Source organism: Astatotilapia calliptera, chromosome 1 (assembly GCF_964374335.1).
Source record: "Astatotilapia calliptera chromosome 1, fAstCal68.1, whole genome shotgun sequence".
NCBI lineage: Eukaryota > Metazoa > Chordata > Actinopteri > Cichliformes > Cichlidae > Astatotilapia > Astatotilapia calliptera.
In genome coordinates this window covers 25,639,347-25,653,982 of record NC_137422.1, presented here as the reverse complement: position 1 = coordinate 25,653,982, position 14,636 = coordinate 25,639,347, and the positions used below count along the sequence as shown (strand labels likewise).

The 14,636-nt window shown below is 39.6% G+C and overlaps 2 protein-coding genes across 3 annotated transcripts in view; one reads left to right on the top strand and one right to left on the bottom strand.

The window, feature by feature from the left end:
* Positions 1-1,630: 1,630 nt before the first annotated feature.
* immp1l (inner mitochondrial membrane peptidase subunit 1) lies at positions 1,631-14,631 on the bottom strand. Of its 2 annotated transcripts, none has more exons than XM_026170288.2 (6): positions 14,507-14,631; positions 7,078-7,188; positions 6,901-6,989; positions 6,510-6,636; positions 2,387-2,497; positions 1,631-1,798 (listed from the first exon to the last, which is right to left on the bottom strand). In XM_026170288.2, exons 2-6 carry the CDS (start codon positions 7,180-7,182, stop codon positions 1,712-1,714), a joined length of 519 nt encoding a protein of 172 aa, XP_026026073.1. In that variant the 5' UTR covers positions 7,183-7,188; positions 14,507-14,631; the 3' UTR covers positions 1,631-1,711. The 2 variants fall into 2 exon arrangements, with proteins under 2 accessions (XP_026026073.1, XP_080155401.1); XM_080299275.1 differs by lacking the exon at positions 14,507-14,631 and adding an exon at positions 7,905-8,134.
* The window catches only part of elp4 (elongator acetyltransferase complex subunit 4), a 60,662-nt gene continuing 53,410 nt past the window's right edge, over positions 7,385-14,636 (top strand). The window contains exon 1 of the mRNA XM_080299261.1: positions 7,385-7,467. The gene's annotated coding sequence lies outside the window, so the exon portion shown is untranslated. The remainder of the gene's footprint in view (positions 7,468-14,636) is intronic.

Below are 14,636 nucleotides of genomic sequence, written 5' to 3'. Positions count from 1 at the left end.
GCAAAACATTTACTTCAGAGTGCCTCTATACTTGGGGAAATGTGTGACAGACGTACTTAATCCAGTAGACCTGAGGTGGAGTAAATCCGCTATCTTCATCTTTAACCTTGTTAACATTACTTAAATCATAAACAGCTTTTCATCCACGGGGCTTTAGCTACACCAGTGAACAGCCATAGCTCCCTCTATGGGGCAGTATCTTTAAAGGGACACACTAAGATTACTTGTGTCAGCATTCTAGCTTAGCGGTGGCATTGTGTTGACACACAACAGATGAATATAAAATCTTACAAAAAACAAAAATGTGCTTGAAGCAAAGCCCTGCAAAAGTATTTTTTATATACACAAATATAGTACACACACACACGCACACGCTCACACAATCTTGAGTGTCCCTCCCAGCAGGCACAGTCACACTCAGGCAGATAATTCAGTGTCACAGAGAGCCTTGTCTCTGACCCTCTGGCCCCCTCTAGACAGAGGAAGCAGCTGGACAGGGACCCACGGCTGCCTAGAACTCACTTCCCTTGGGGAGCTTAAAGAAGAAGAGTCCCTCTCTGCCTCAGAGAATGACCAGCTGAGCATCAGTATGCCACTGTACGGCTATGTCCCTGTGTCCAGAAAGGCCTAAGCAGGATGAGAAAGTCTTCAAAATCTGCAGCAGCACAATGCTTTGAGTTAACACCCTGATGAAAAATATATCACAACTAGCTTGGTTTTGCAATTAGATCCATTCTATTCTGTGAATATTCTCTGCCCACAGCTCATAGGATTGGATTTTTTCTTTGTGATTGTGTTTGAATATTTACCTGCTGTTCAGAGGTGCAAACCACATTACTTACAAAAGATTTATTTTACAAAACAAGGACATATAGCTAATGATGTACCCATTTTGCACCCATGATTAGCAATGACTACACCCATTTTTAGGTCTAAGACACATCCATGCAGTTCTGTAAAACCTAGAACCTATACAGTATATGACAAAGGAATGACGTTTTTCCAAGTAGAAATCTGCAGTAGCAGTGATAACCAGTACATGTAAACATACTGAGTGTGAGACTCGATATTTTTAAATGCATGCATGAACACATGCGCACACACACAGAGCCCCTTACTAAGTGCGTATTAATATTGTATGTTTAAATGGGAAGTGCTAAGATTTTTTCAATTGCCTTGGCAGCCTGATGAAATATTAAACATTCAGAGAGTTTTTGTTGTAGCGTAATACCAAGGAAGGGTAAACATGAAATAAATAACGGATTTTAAAGGAAATGTGACACATAATGCTGAAATACTTCCTTTTAGTTCAGACAGATATCACTTTTTCAAGATTTACAAATAGCCAACAAAAAAATTAAATGTACAGTTTTGGTGCATTTCAGCATCACTTAAATAAAGCAACTGAACTCACTCAATCGTAACTTCTGATTCCTGAATAGTGTTTGCACCGTTTGGTATGATTAGGCTTTTAATACATTGACATAGCTGCTATTACTAAGTTGGCTTTAAATCTTATGCATATTTGCCCCTGCCAGCTCTGCCATTAGCAGTTCCACAGAGATGCAGCGTCTCTCGCTACTGCATCTTAATCAAATCTTGAATCTTGATCTTAATCAAATGGGCACGATTAACTTTTTAAAAGAATTAACACTTTTATTCAAAAATGAAAAAGTCAAGAACAAGTACAAATATAAACAAAGCAGACAAGTCAATCTGAGTCCGAGTCGCTCTGAGTTTTAATGATCCGTTCTGTTGGACTTTCACTCAGGGTCCCAAAACTATGTGGTGGCCAGAGCTGTACGGGACAAAGGGCGACAAAGAAAGAATGGATTAAAAGAAAGAGAAGACTGGCATAAGTACAGAATAAAGGTGCTTCTAACCATATTGCACACTTTATCACACGGTGTGACACATTTGCTAATATGAATTTTAATGACACCATTGACATCATAGCAAATCCTGTGATTTCATCAGCTGTCATAGTAGGGCCTCCAGTGGAGTGCTGCTGTCCAATCAGATGGACAGAAGGTTGGCTGACCCGTTTACAGGGTCGTGGTTGATATGACATCCAGTGACACGACAACATAGCAGAATGGAAAGCTAAACAATATGTTGGCTAGGCTTTGGTCAATCAGATGCAGTTGCTTTGAACTTTTAACTGACTCATGGCATTAAATTGTGCTTAAAACAGACATTGTTTGATAATAACAATAATTTTAAAAAATAATAAAAGACTAGAAACACACACACACACATATATAGGTTGGCCATGAGCTCAGTCACTAAAACTCTTATAGGAAGAAACTCCACAAATACCCCACACATTTGTTATGCTTTTTTAAATATACATATATGACAATGTAGAGTAGACCTCCCCCATTACCTTTAAGCAAACACGCCCTCGGATGAGGGCATAGGGAATTGGGCCATAGTTCCTTGAGTCAGTAGAATTCCTAAGGTTATCCCCTTCTAGCCACACATGGCCTTTTGGAACCTGGAAACATTGGCACAAAAGGCAAAAAAAAAAGTTCATAATGTAAACAACTCCAGTCCACAAAAACAGAATGAGATAGAAGTCTTATAGTCTTAAATTGCACCATTACTCAACTTTAAGAGACAAGTGATTTGATCTCATTTAGCGAGAACCCCTCCCCATATTCCAGACAACCCTCCCTCCTTAGCCTATCTTAACGTTAACCTGCTTGTCCCTCTTTAACCTTGCACCGTCTTAGGAGAGGGGTCATGGGTAACGGGCAGGGTCGGCGAGAAGGGATTTAGAAGAACTTCAAACAGGGTCATTAGGCTGTTGGCTGAGATCTGAGCCCCTTTTACCCAAGGAGGGCAAAGCCAGAGAGAGGCCTGAGATAGCTGGGCAGCAAAAAGAAAGGGAGCAAGAGAGGAAGAGAGAGAATGAGGGAGAGCTAAGCTGCGGCTAGCAGCAGTGTCCAAGGGTCTCCACCGCAGTCCGACCTGCCAGTGGGGCGGTCATCCGAGCGCTCTCTAATTCACAGTGACACCAATTATGATTAATCTCATCACTTTAGGAGAGTGGGCTTGTCAAGTCCCTAATTAAGTGCGCTGTCCTCCCTATATGTGCAGACAGGATCAACAACACATTATATTGTCATAATGGGCATCACAATCCGCGAGTCTATTTTTGTGTTGCCTAACTTTTTAACGGCAAAAGTCCTCTGGAGGAAGAGAATAACGTGAATAAAGACAGAATATTATCCGCACTGAGGTGACGTCACATCTTTCCCTCTGTATTCCTTATCAGTCAGCTCTCTGATTAGAGTCTTGAGTACTACTGTGGGATGCTGCATTTCATTTCATATTTGATAATTGAGACAGATGATGTGACATAATCACAAGCCAGTGACACGTTGACCTAACACGAGGTAAACAACTCACTGAATAACGACGACACAAATGAATATCATTAAAGGAGTCATCTGAGAACCATATGTCAGCATGCTGGATTCTCACCATTACACCTCATTAACATGGTAACATATGCTGGCTCCCAAGCACAGGAAAAAGAAACACAACCGTTTGTCATCTGCCAAATCAGAACCCCCCGTTTCTCCACATTCTCATCTTTTTTAAAAATATTATCTCTACTGTGCTTATCTTAAAGGTTACTTAGTCAGTACCTCTTAAGAATTTGTGCGTAGTGTAAAAATCATTGAAAAGCAAAAACTCCTGATGGCAAAATTTCTATTTAAAGGCCTAATCAAAAACACTGATTCAGACCAGCAACGTCTGACTGACAACAGCACTTTGTTTCAGCGTTTATGAATCAAACCAAAACCTGAGTAAAGTCTGACTTTAAAGATCCACTAGGCAGTATTTCACCAAGTGAAAAAGTGAAGAGGTCTGAAATTTGAACCTGCTGCACTGCGACCAGCATGAGGATGAACGCTTATTCATATCACTTTGTAGGTGTGTGAATAATCCAAAGGAAAAAAAAAAAAAAAAAAAAAATTAGCAGGTCAAGAGAAAATCTCTTAATTACAATGAAATGGATGCAAGATAGTCACAAACCAAACAATGCACATTTCAAAGAGTGTTTTTCAAAGAAAACTGCAGTTTCAGGCACAGGTAAAGAGAAGACTATGAGGAACGCTCGATTTCTTTTTGGGTACACATCAAGGTTGTAATTAAGATGTTTCTCTGTCCACAGGGTGTTGACATAAACCAGTAATTTGTCATTTTACCACATAATAGCACCAACATGTTTGATTTTGACAGAGGAGCCGTTATCAACAAATGTCATTTCTAACCACATGTATTTCCAAAAATCCTGTTAGGCTCAAAACCAGAGCTGTTGCAGTTAGAGGCGGAGTCACTTTGATCAGCTCCGCCTGCGACTCTGGTGTGATGGATGGCAATGACTGCACCCATCCTGTGGTTGCAGGTTGGGTTGACGCCAGGCATTGTGTAGCTGTCAGAGACATGTCGAGAAGAGCTGAAACAGGAGCTGTATTCACTGTGGAGGTGTGTTGTTTAACAGCTACACCATTAAAGTGCTCATTATGTTAACATGATTGGGGTGGGGAATTATGTTAAAGCTTAATACAGGAATACTGAGTTCATCTTTCATCATATTGCTCTGTCTATCTTTACTGCAAAGAACAGAAAGCATAGCGTCATTTCATCGCTCTTATTTCTTGTCTCTCCATCTCTGGTATAATATTAGGGATCAAGTGTCATTGTTTTGACACAATAGCTCTGACACAGAAATCATTCCTAAAAGGTGACAGGGCAATTAGTGTGTTGTTGGATAGCTGAGGGTGGAGAGGGCCTGCCTGTCTGTCAGAACAGAAAATGAGGTGTTGACAGGGTGTAACACTCCCTTCCAAAATTCATCTTTACAGGTCCACCCATAATGCCTCACACTATTGTAATAATCACACAAACAGATCTATCCATCTGCTGGTGGGTAAAAAGCACCAAACACACATACTTGTGCAAACTGTAATTAATTATAATGACTTTGACTTAATCTAGCAAATATGTTACAAAGAGACACTGCCCTTTTAAATAAATGCTCTACTTAAAAGTGAACAAAACAAAAAGCAAAACAACCAATGAAACTAACTGGTAACTGTGGTGTTGCACCTGCTTACACAAAGAGATATCCTGGTTTCTGAAACCCCAATATACACATTATATCTTTTACCGATCGTCAATGATGATGATAATTGGATCACTAGTTGGCAAGCTGTGATTCAGATGTTCTTAGTAACCTGATATATAATCCATCCAACTGAGATACTAAACCTCTGAATGGACTTAAATGAGTGAATTAAGGTGAAAGGACATGTAAAGTGAGTCTAAAGTCATATAATAATAGTTCTCCACCTAGTGGCAGATTTATTTATTAATTTTGATTGATATATATATATATATATATATATATATATATAGATATATAGATATATAGATATATATAGATATATAGATATATAGATATATAGATATATATAGATATATAGATATATAGATATCTATATATATATATATCTATATATATCTATATCTATATATATCTATATATATATATCTATATATCTATATCTATATATATATATATATATATATATCTATATCTATATATATATATATATATATATATCTCTATATATATATATATATCTCTATATATATATATATATAGCCACTAGGTGGATATATATACACACACACATATATGGAAGATTATATACGTATGTATATAGTATGAAAATGCTGTTTGTAAAAGAGAAAATATATACATATCCTTTTTCATCCAGTGAATGCCGCTTACAGGCCTTGTGTCTTAAGTCTTTTAAATACACAACAGATTTAAAAACCATGCAAGATAAAAATCTTCGGTTCACACATACACACAGACCCACACACACACAGCCTCCCGCCCATCAGTCTGTCCATTCGGCTGGCACTAACTCTAACAGGCTTCAGAGAGATTGCAGGCCTGAGCTGTGGGTGTTGGGGAGAGTAGTAATAGAAAAGCAATGACAGTGGTTTCAGCAGCAGAACCCCTGTTCACTCTCTGGTTTTATCACTGTTCTGAGGAAATATAGGTGTTGTCAAAACTGATATTTTGACCAATGACACAAAATGGATGTGTGTGGTCTAAAATGTAAACAACAGGATGATAGCCTATAGACTGTGGTACACACAAAGAATAAGCGAGGGACAGTTTTGCATTATGCATAGAGATTCTGCTTGTCATTTTTAGGGTGAAACAAACTATCAAGTGTTTTGCTGTAAACACCTTCTTCAATCACTTTCTATTTGCACTGTATCTTTTTAACCTTTTTTTCCCTTTCAAAGACAGTCACTGAGTTGTGGTTGTTTGAAGTAAAACTGCAAAGCCGCCACCAGAAACCTTACTTGGTAAATCAGGTAATCGCAATATGTATAAGAAAAGCAGCTAAGAAGCATGACATCTTCAGAAAATGTGGGCGTAATGATGATGATCGTGATGAAAAGATACTTACATATGTGTGGGTCTTGAACAAATCTGATGGGGAACTTGTGCAGACCTTGTCACCCTCCAATCCAATTACCCTTTTACAAATGTTCATATTTGGGTCAAATGGACTTTTTGCAATGACTATATCACCCCTGAAAGGAAACCATAAAACACGATTATTTAATAAGAAAATGCAAAAAATCCCATATGATCTAAGACACCATTTGAAATGACTAGTAGGATATTAGTATTGTTGTGCTTTCTTTTATTTTTAGGGGGAAAAAGCAGAGAAATGGTCACAAATCAAGCAGTGAATCACAAATGCACACTGAAATGTTAAAATGTGTGCTATAAATATTCTAAAATGCTTGCTGTCATCTTTTTTTCCCCGACTGCATAAACTAAGTGCAACCTACTTTTGTATTTTGCAAAGATGCCGACTCATCCGTTCAGAGAAGACAATATCCTCGTTGACAATGGTGGGCTCCATGGATGGACCAGAACACTGAATAAAAGCCAAAAAAAATTCTTTCTTAATTATTTCTTGTAAAAATAAAAAAAAGTCATTAAATCTGTAATCTTTTAATACGAACCACGACTAACTCTCCAATGTATTCAAAAGCACAGTGTGCAATGCAGCCATACTGGATTGTGTAGCCCACAAAACCAAAGGTCTTCCCCAGCACACGGCGGAACATCTCAACCTACAGAAGAAAGCAGCCATGGATTATAATGCACTGTCATCGAAGTACATGCTTGATCCATTTATGGTAGGCTTATGTTCTTTATGGGATTTCTAAAAACAAAAGCTGTTTTAGGGTTAATGCTTGAAGGTGTGGACAAGGTTGTCACAGTTGGCCTACTGCTAAGATGGCACATTCTATGGTGTTTCATTCACAGAGGCTGAGCGGCCAGTTCACACCAGAAAACTGCCCTGAACTTTGATCCTGCGTAGGATGGACCAATCAACACCTTGTGCTCAGGTGATGGACAAACACAGAAGCTGTGACACATCCAGCCAAGCAGCTCTGCACTGTCGGCAGCTAGTCCCTGACACTGTGCTGCCTCCATCACCACCACAGTCATTAGAGTAGTTATCAACTTCTGTCAGCACCATAGAAACAAAAAGACACCAAAAGCACCCAAACAACTGCCCTGCAAACACTGCCACATGAACACACACAATGAGCACCCATGTGTCTTCTAAGCAAACATCCCAGGCACACTTAGGTTATTGACTTTTACTCAAGCTGCAACCTGTGGGGTGGTTGGAGAAAAGAGAGGCAGTATTTACACACTGTTGTACAAAGTGCATATGCGAGCCCACACACACACAAACACACGCACACACACCCCTGCGTAAACACAAATGCAAACTGAAGAACAATAGATACAGCTTGGTTTTGATGTTAGCCTGCACCTCAAACATTTTCTTTTAGCTCACGCCGCTGTCCTGCCAGTCCACCACAGGGTAAAGAAATCTTCATCTCCATCTCTTCTTTTCCTCCTGTCTCTTTCCCTCTTTCTCTCTCCATGTCTTCTCTCCCTCCCAGGGTATTATTAACCAAAGCAAGCAGAGCGGAAACCAAAGCCCCAAATCCTCAGAGCTCTGGGAATGACTTCCCAAAGATGGACAAGGATTAGACCCCCGATTTCTCCTTTGCCCCCACCACCTCCACTCCCTTTCTCCCCAGGTTCTCAACAGACCGGGTGTCAGGTGGCTCTCCCAGCCCTGCCAAAGGTGTTACCCCTAATCCCATTACCCTCCTCCACTCCTCTCCACTCTCCACTCTCACACACACACACACAATGCTCTCTCATTCATTCTAACTATACATCACCTATTATACCCTCTATTCTTTTATCCCTAGCATGGTTTGTCTCTGGTCTATTCACCAACCTTTCTGATCCAAAAAAGAGCAACTCCATCCTTTCACCTCCCTCTGTGCTGCTACTCTGTTTCTTTCCCCGATCACCACTGGCAACCCTCTGCTTTTCACTACTACTTCAAATGACAAAGCTTGAGCAGGTGAAGGGAGACATATACGGTCAGGACAGGGCCCAGATGAAGTGCCCTCTTCCACTTGCAGCTTGCTCCGGTCTTGTTCTGTTCCACAGGAACTATAAACTCAGTCCTCCCCCAGCTGGTACAATAACACCTCTGGCCCCATAATTCCTCTGTTGGGATGCAAATGGTCTAAAGGTTAATGTGAACCTCAGGTCTGCACGAAAGCAACATGTTCATCTATATTCGTCTAGCTCTCAGCTTACTCCACCAGGTTCTCTGCCATTCTGTTACTGTATTGCAGTCTCAGACATGATCTCACATGTGCTCTTCCCTCTGCTAGACCAGGGATCAGGAATCTTTGTTAGCACTTATTCTCAAAGCACAGTGGACAGCCTCCCGTACAGCTGCCCTCATATCTCTGTTTCATCACCCCCCTCCATTCCAGCATGCATTCATCATAGGTAGGGATTAAGGGACTTTGCATAACAAGATCACACGGCCAGTGACTGATATCAAGAGAGTCCATATGCAGCCGGCTGGTTTTCTGAGGCACCCTCTGTCATTGATAGTGTGTGTCTGTGCGTGTGCATGTGGTGTGTTGGTGTGTCAATGTGCACAGAGAATAGCATTACCTATGTGTTTCATGGCAAGTGTATATGTTAGCTGCAGAGACTCCACTGGGATTCAGAACAAGGTGGACATCCACAGAGACCTCTGATGTGATCTCTATTAGCTCTAAATCCCCTGGGCAAAGAGTCAGATAACCCACACTATCTCGGTCTTCTAATAACCAGCGCATGTTTATTAGGGGGATATCAACATTAAATGAATGCTGTATTACAGCTGTAAATTCACAAAAAGTCTCACTGTTAATCCAGGATTACATGCCAAACATGTTCATGGGAAAAAAAAAAAAGCTAGTGTGGCGCTCGCTGCAGAACCATCTGTGGCCATTGGCCTCCCATTGTCACAGAACAGTGCTACAGTGACGAGAAAGGGGGAGCCCAAATGAGTAGCTTTTGATGGAAACATTTCATTGTGTGTTTAACTCTGTGATCTTACTCCTGAAGAAGCCCTGCTCATTCAGAGCAGAAATCATAAGTAGATGAATTAGGAGGGGGTGAATTCTGCTATACCAAATATGAGCATAAAGTGCTGCAGCAGTGGAAAAGCCTATCAGGACATTTAAACCTCTGTCAAAAACATTATTAGTCCAAAATTTGAGAACACATACATAAAAAAGGGTTCCTGAATATTGCAATGACAACAAGGAGAAAGAAATAAAAGCCAATCAAAAAAAAAAAAGTGTTTCCAATGTTTTCTCTTTAATTTCAGCAAAAGTAATGCTGCTTCAGTACTATCAGCTTACTAATGGATCGACATGAGATGTTTCTTAAAGGTTGTAATTAAGAAACTGAACTATATTATGTATTTGCTTGGAAAAAACATAGGGGGAAAACGCCTCAAAAATGAAGATAATCAGTGAAATGATTCCACTGCAGATTTGTTTCAATTAGAGTCTGCCAATATATGAACAGTAAACAAACAAACAAACAAACAAAAAAACAACCCCAGAGAAAAACAGCCAAAAGCCAATAAAAGCTTATCACAACTGACACCTAATTAAACTCATATTATTGAAGCCATAAGGAAATATTCAGAAAGGAATTACGGCTACTAGTCTCAAGAGATTTGACCCTGCCATGGCTGAATAGTGTTAATTGATATACATGGCCAGTCTATTAGAGCCACAAAGGGAATTTCAATCCAAACAGCACACAAGGGCCTTGCGGTGGACTTCTTACACAACTAAATTAGGAAAACATGGGCTGAGAGAGAACTGGGCAACAGGGGGGCTAAGAGGCTTACGAGCCCCTTGTCAGATATTCTTCTTCTCCCTAAGGATCCCAGATGGAAGGGAGTCTGGAGAAGCAGGCAGAGCAGAGACGGGATGAATCCTACCTCTGATGTCTTCCTCTGGGCAGCAGAAGGCAGGGGAGGGTGGGGCATAAGTCCTGTTGCGCAGAGCTTGACTTGATCTTAATGTGAGCTATAAAAAGGAGGAGGCTTGGCAACACAGGGGGTCTGTTTCAACTATCAGTGCAATCACAGATAATCCTGCTGATTTAAACACAGACACCTGGCTTGATGGGGAGTGACAGATGTAAAAGTCCCAGTCACTGAGTACCATGTCTGGTCCCCATCTCTCCTAGGTCTGCCTTCTATCAGAAGCTTAATTGAAGGGACTGATCTCCATATTGCTCTTTTCATTGTTGCTAACGGCAACACAGCCGTGACACAGCTGAGCGAGGTTACTATTTGGGGCCGAGGATTTAAACCTGCAATCAATGGGTCAACCAGAACAAATAATAGCAAAGTGATATGAATACAACTGCTATGAATTGAAAGGAAGTGTAGGTTGACAGAGTCCCTGGCCAATAATACTGAATGGGGGAAAAAAATCAGTCACTAAGCCTTATTGTGCAGAGCACAAGTGATTGTGTTGTGCTGGCCTTGTGCTGACAGATTTTATCTGGTGTTGTATCACATTCACAAAGTCGCTTGGGTTATGCACTGTCCAGCTAATGAAATGGCCTTTTATATTTTAACAACTACTGACAGGAACCTCAACTGTAAAGCAAACCTACAATTTTTAAAAATGCGATTTCCTTTGACTCATGTTTCCATACTTTCTACGTCCCTTTTGTATAGGTCAGCTAAATATGACTCACTGTATTTTAAAACTACATCTGTAGAAAAAAAAAACCAGGAAACCGAAATAAAGCTATTCAAAATATGGGATGGTGAATACATGGAAAAAGGCAAATCCTTAGACAAAATTAGTTGTGTACAAGACCTGTCCTATGCTGATTGCACTTGTTCCTTTAGAATAATGCTTTTCTTTCAGTGTTAACAAAACAAATATGTGCATGTTGATGATAATCTTGCATCCTCCCAACACACAAACGGAGCCGCTTCTCGCAGTTCAATGCTGATGGCAGAATTAGACTAAAGAAATCCAAACAGTCAAACCAGGAAAGGTCTGACATGTTATGACTGCTGCCATTATATTGCTCAATCAGATACAGATTAAAATGACAAAAACACCACAGAAAAACACTAGATCACACTTTGAAAGGGGGGAAATTTGTGCTATTTTTTCTGCAGTTAGACTGCTTTGTGTACACTATCATACACTGAAGAGTGCAACAGAGCCAAAGGCTTAAACTGAGATTTAAGAGAATTAAAAAGGAGATGAAAGGAAATGTACAGAGAATGTAGGGAAAGAGACGCATTCATACATCCCGCAAGTTGCACTGCTGAAGCAGGTCCTCCTCCTTTTGAGACCCAGGCCAGTCAGCGCATCTTATTTGCCTCATATAGGCTTACCACAATGCCCAGCGTTGTCAGTCATGATATATTCCCTTGGTCCCCTGTCAGCACACATAAATCTCACAGTGCTGTCAAAACAGCAGGACTGTCTGCTGAGAGCATTTGTAAAGTGAGCAGTTGGGCAATTGTTTCCTCTGGAGCATCACAGCATCCTGCGATCTTATGCTGCCTCTGGCCTCTCTCTGCCACACAAACCTTTTTGCAGATGTCTTAAGGATCACACCATTCACTCACCAGTCAACTTTTCCTAACACTAGCTTTTCCTAACAAAACAGTAGGAGTTCTTCACAAAATAGTTTTTGTCATGAACTGCCAAATTCACATTTTGAATTCTCTGGAAAAGCACAAATGCTCCTGATATTATTCAATCCCATTCAAATTTCCCACGGCAGTGTGACAGTGAACTAGCATGCAGAATATGAGTACCTTGAAATCAAAGGAACTTACTGCAATTTATCAGCTTTTTATGTTATTATATATGTATCTGCCAAAAACCCATGTGCATTACACTCTACATAAAAGTGTAAATCTACCCTAAAAACTGACTTCTGATCACACTAAAGCAGTCAAACTATACTTAATTATTGTAAATTAATCCTACTGGCAACAGAGATGCAAACAGCTACTTGAGCATGTTGAATAAAATTAAAAATAAACTAATTAGGTGCAAGGGTTTTTGGAAGAATAACAGTAATAATATAATTTTTGATAATGCCTTCAATTCCACATAAAGGCTAACACAAATGTCTCCTATTCCATTATTTACCTTCACCTTCAACGGCCACAGTCATAAATACATTTGACATGAGAAACAGATTACAGGTTGGGACAGGGGCATGTGTACTATTATGTTATATCACATTTATCTCAGTTACTGGATATTGTTTTAGGGTTGGGAAACTAAGAAAAACATTTTTCATGCTATTGCTTGATGTAGTTTTTTACTGGCTTCCTGGGGCCTCTTCTTTAATCTGCAAATATTTTCCAGTTGTTGTCTGGTCTTGATTGCACAAAGGCCAGTTTAACACTGGGTCTGTGGAGCTATACTTTTATAATCTATGATTTGATACTACTTGCTGAAAAAAAGCAAGGCCTCCCTTGAAAAGGTTGTTGTCTATGGGGTGGCTGCAGCTCAGGTGGCAGAGCGCTTACTAACCAGGTTTGTGGTTTGATCCCAGTCTGCTCCAGTCTGCATGCCAAATATCCTTGGGCGAGATACTAACACCAAGTTGCTCTCTGAAGCACTTGTTGTTGATTGATTTGTTGCTAGTTGTCCTTTTGCTTTTTAACACACAACCTTTTATTCTTTTAAAGTCCCTGTGTTAATTCCTGGCATAAAATTAAAACATTAATTGGGCTTGAATACTTTGAAAATCCTTACATCAAGATGGCCATCCTTTAATGCAAAACAGAATATAAAAACAACAAATCACTACTACAAATATTGTGATGTACTTTTTTACAGCGCAATAGAGAACTGTGCAAGTCTTAAGTCCCATAATTTAATGGGAAAATGGTAAATAGGTACAGTTTGAGCAAACATGCTCAAACATACAATATATAGATATATATATAATACAATATATAAGCCCCCCCCCCCAAAAAAAGCGTTTGGAAGGCAACATTTGGTATGACCACCTGTATTCTTCAACACAGACTGAATTCTCTTAGACAAGCTTTCTTTCATTAGTCTCCAGGAATAGTTTTACATCTTCTTAAAAGTTCTTTTTTGGATGTTGGCTGCCTTTTGTATCATTCTCTGACAAGATGACCCCACACTAATTCAGTAATGTTGAGGTCCAGGCTCTGGGCTGGCCAGTCAGTGACTGATATTGCACGTTTTCTGTGTTCATAATTCCATCAATCTTGAAAAGATCCCCTACAGCACTGGCTGCATGCAGCTTCAAACCACAACAGAGCCTCCGCCGTATATTTTAAAGATACCTGTATATGTTCATCGGTGTACCCTTCTCTTGACCTCTATACATAATGATAATTTGAACTAAAAATTAAAAATTTGGATTCATCATTTGACAATACCTATTGCCACTGATTTTCAGTCCAGTCTTTGTGTAATTTAGCATACCTCCGCTTTTTATCCGTTTCCCTTCATTAGGAATGTCTTCTTGACAGCCACCCTTCCAGTGAGATTATTTTTAAGTAATTTCTTTTAACCATTGCTTATGGACATGACTTTCAGATACAATAAATCTCCTGTAGATATTGAGGAGTGGCTTAATACCGCAACACATTATCGTACATTATCACGAAATATTCATATTATTTAGAATTTCAACGTAATGCATTTGTGTATTAAATTACAAAACGATTTAAATAGTCTCTTTTACAAATATTTTAACACTGTATAGTATAAAGGTAAAGCAATTCAGTTTAAGCTGCTTAACATACAAGTATTGTCATTCATTAACGTATTTATAAAACACAATGTTCAGATTTAGTGTAACGAGGTCATAATCAGGAGACGCGATATACTTTTAGGGACTGAGCGACTTCTGAATAACTCCTGTTATAATAACAACAACAACAGATAAGCTTAGGTTTTTGTAGAAAAATATAAAAACAAGACATTTAAACTATATAATGAGTGGAGTTGTACTCACTTTGTAGCGTGTGACTAAAAGCTCTCACCGGGCACTTACAATAACAGTTGAACTTCCCTTTTACGACTTCCAGGAGCGGCACTGTAACAACAGCGGATGTCATTGGTTGAGCCTCACCAAACTCCTATTT

What these genes read in the sequence shown, in the direction of transcription:
- immp1l (XM_080299275.1), bottom strand. An exon ending in ACATTGGAGAGTTAGTCGTG is followed by an intron (nt 6,990 to 7,077) that starts GTTCGTATTAAA and finishes GCTTTTATTCAG; the next exon opens with TGTTCTGGTCCATCCATGGA. An exon ending in TGTTCAAGACCCACACATAT is followed by an intron (nt 2,498 to 6,509) that starts GTAAGTATCTTT and finishes CAATGTTTCCAG; the next exon opens with GTTCCAAAAGGCCATGTGTG.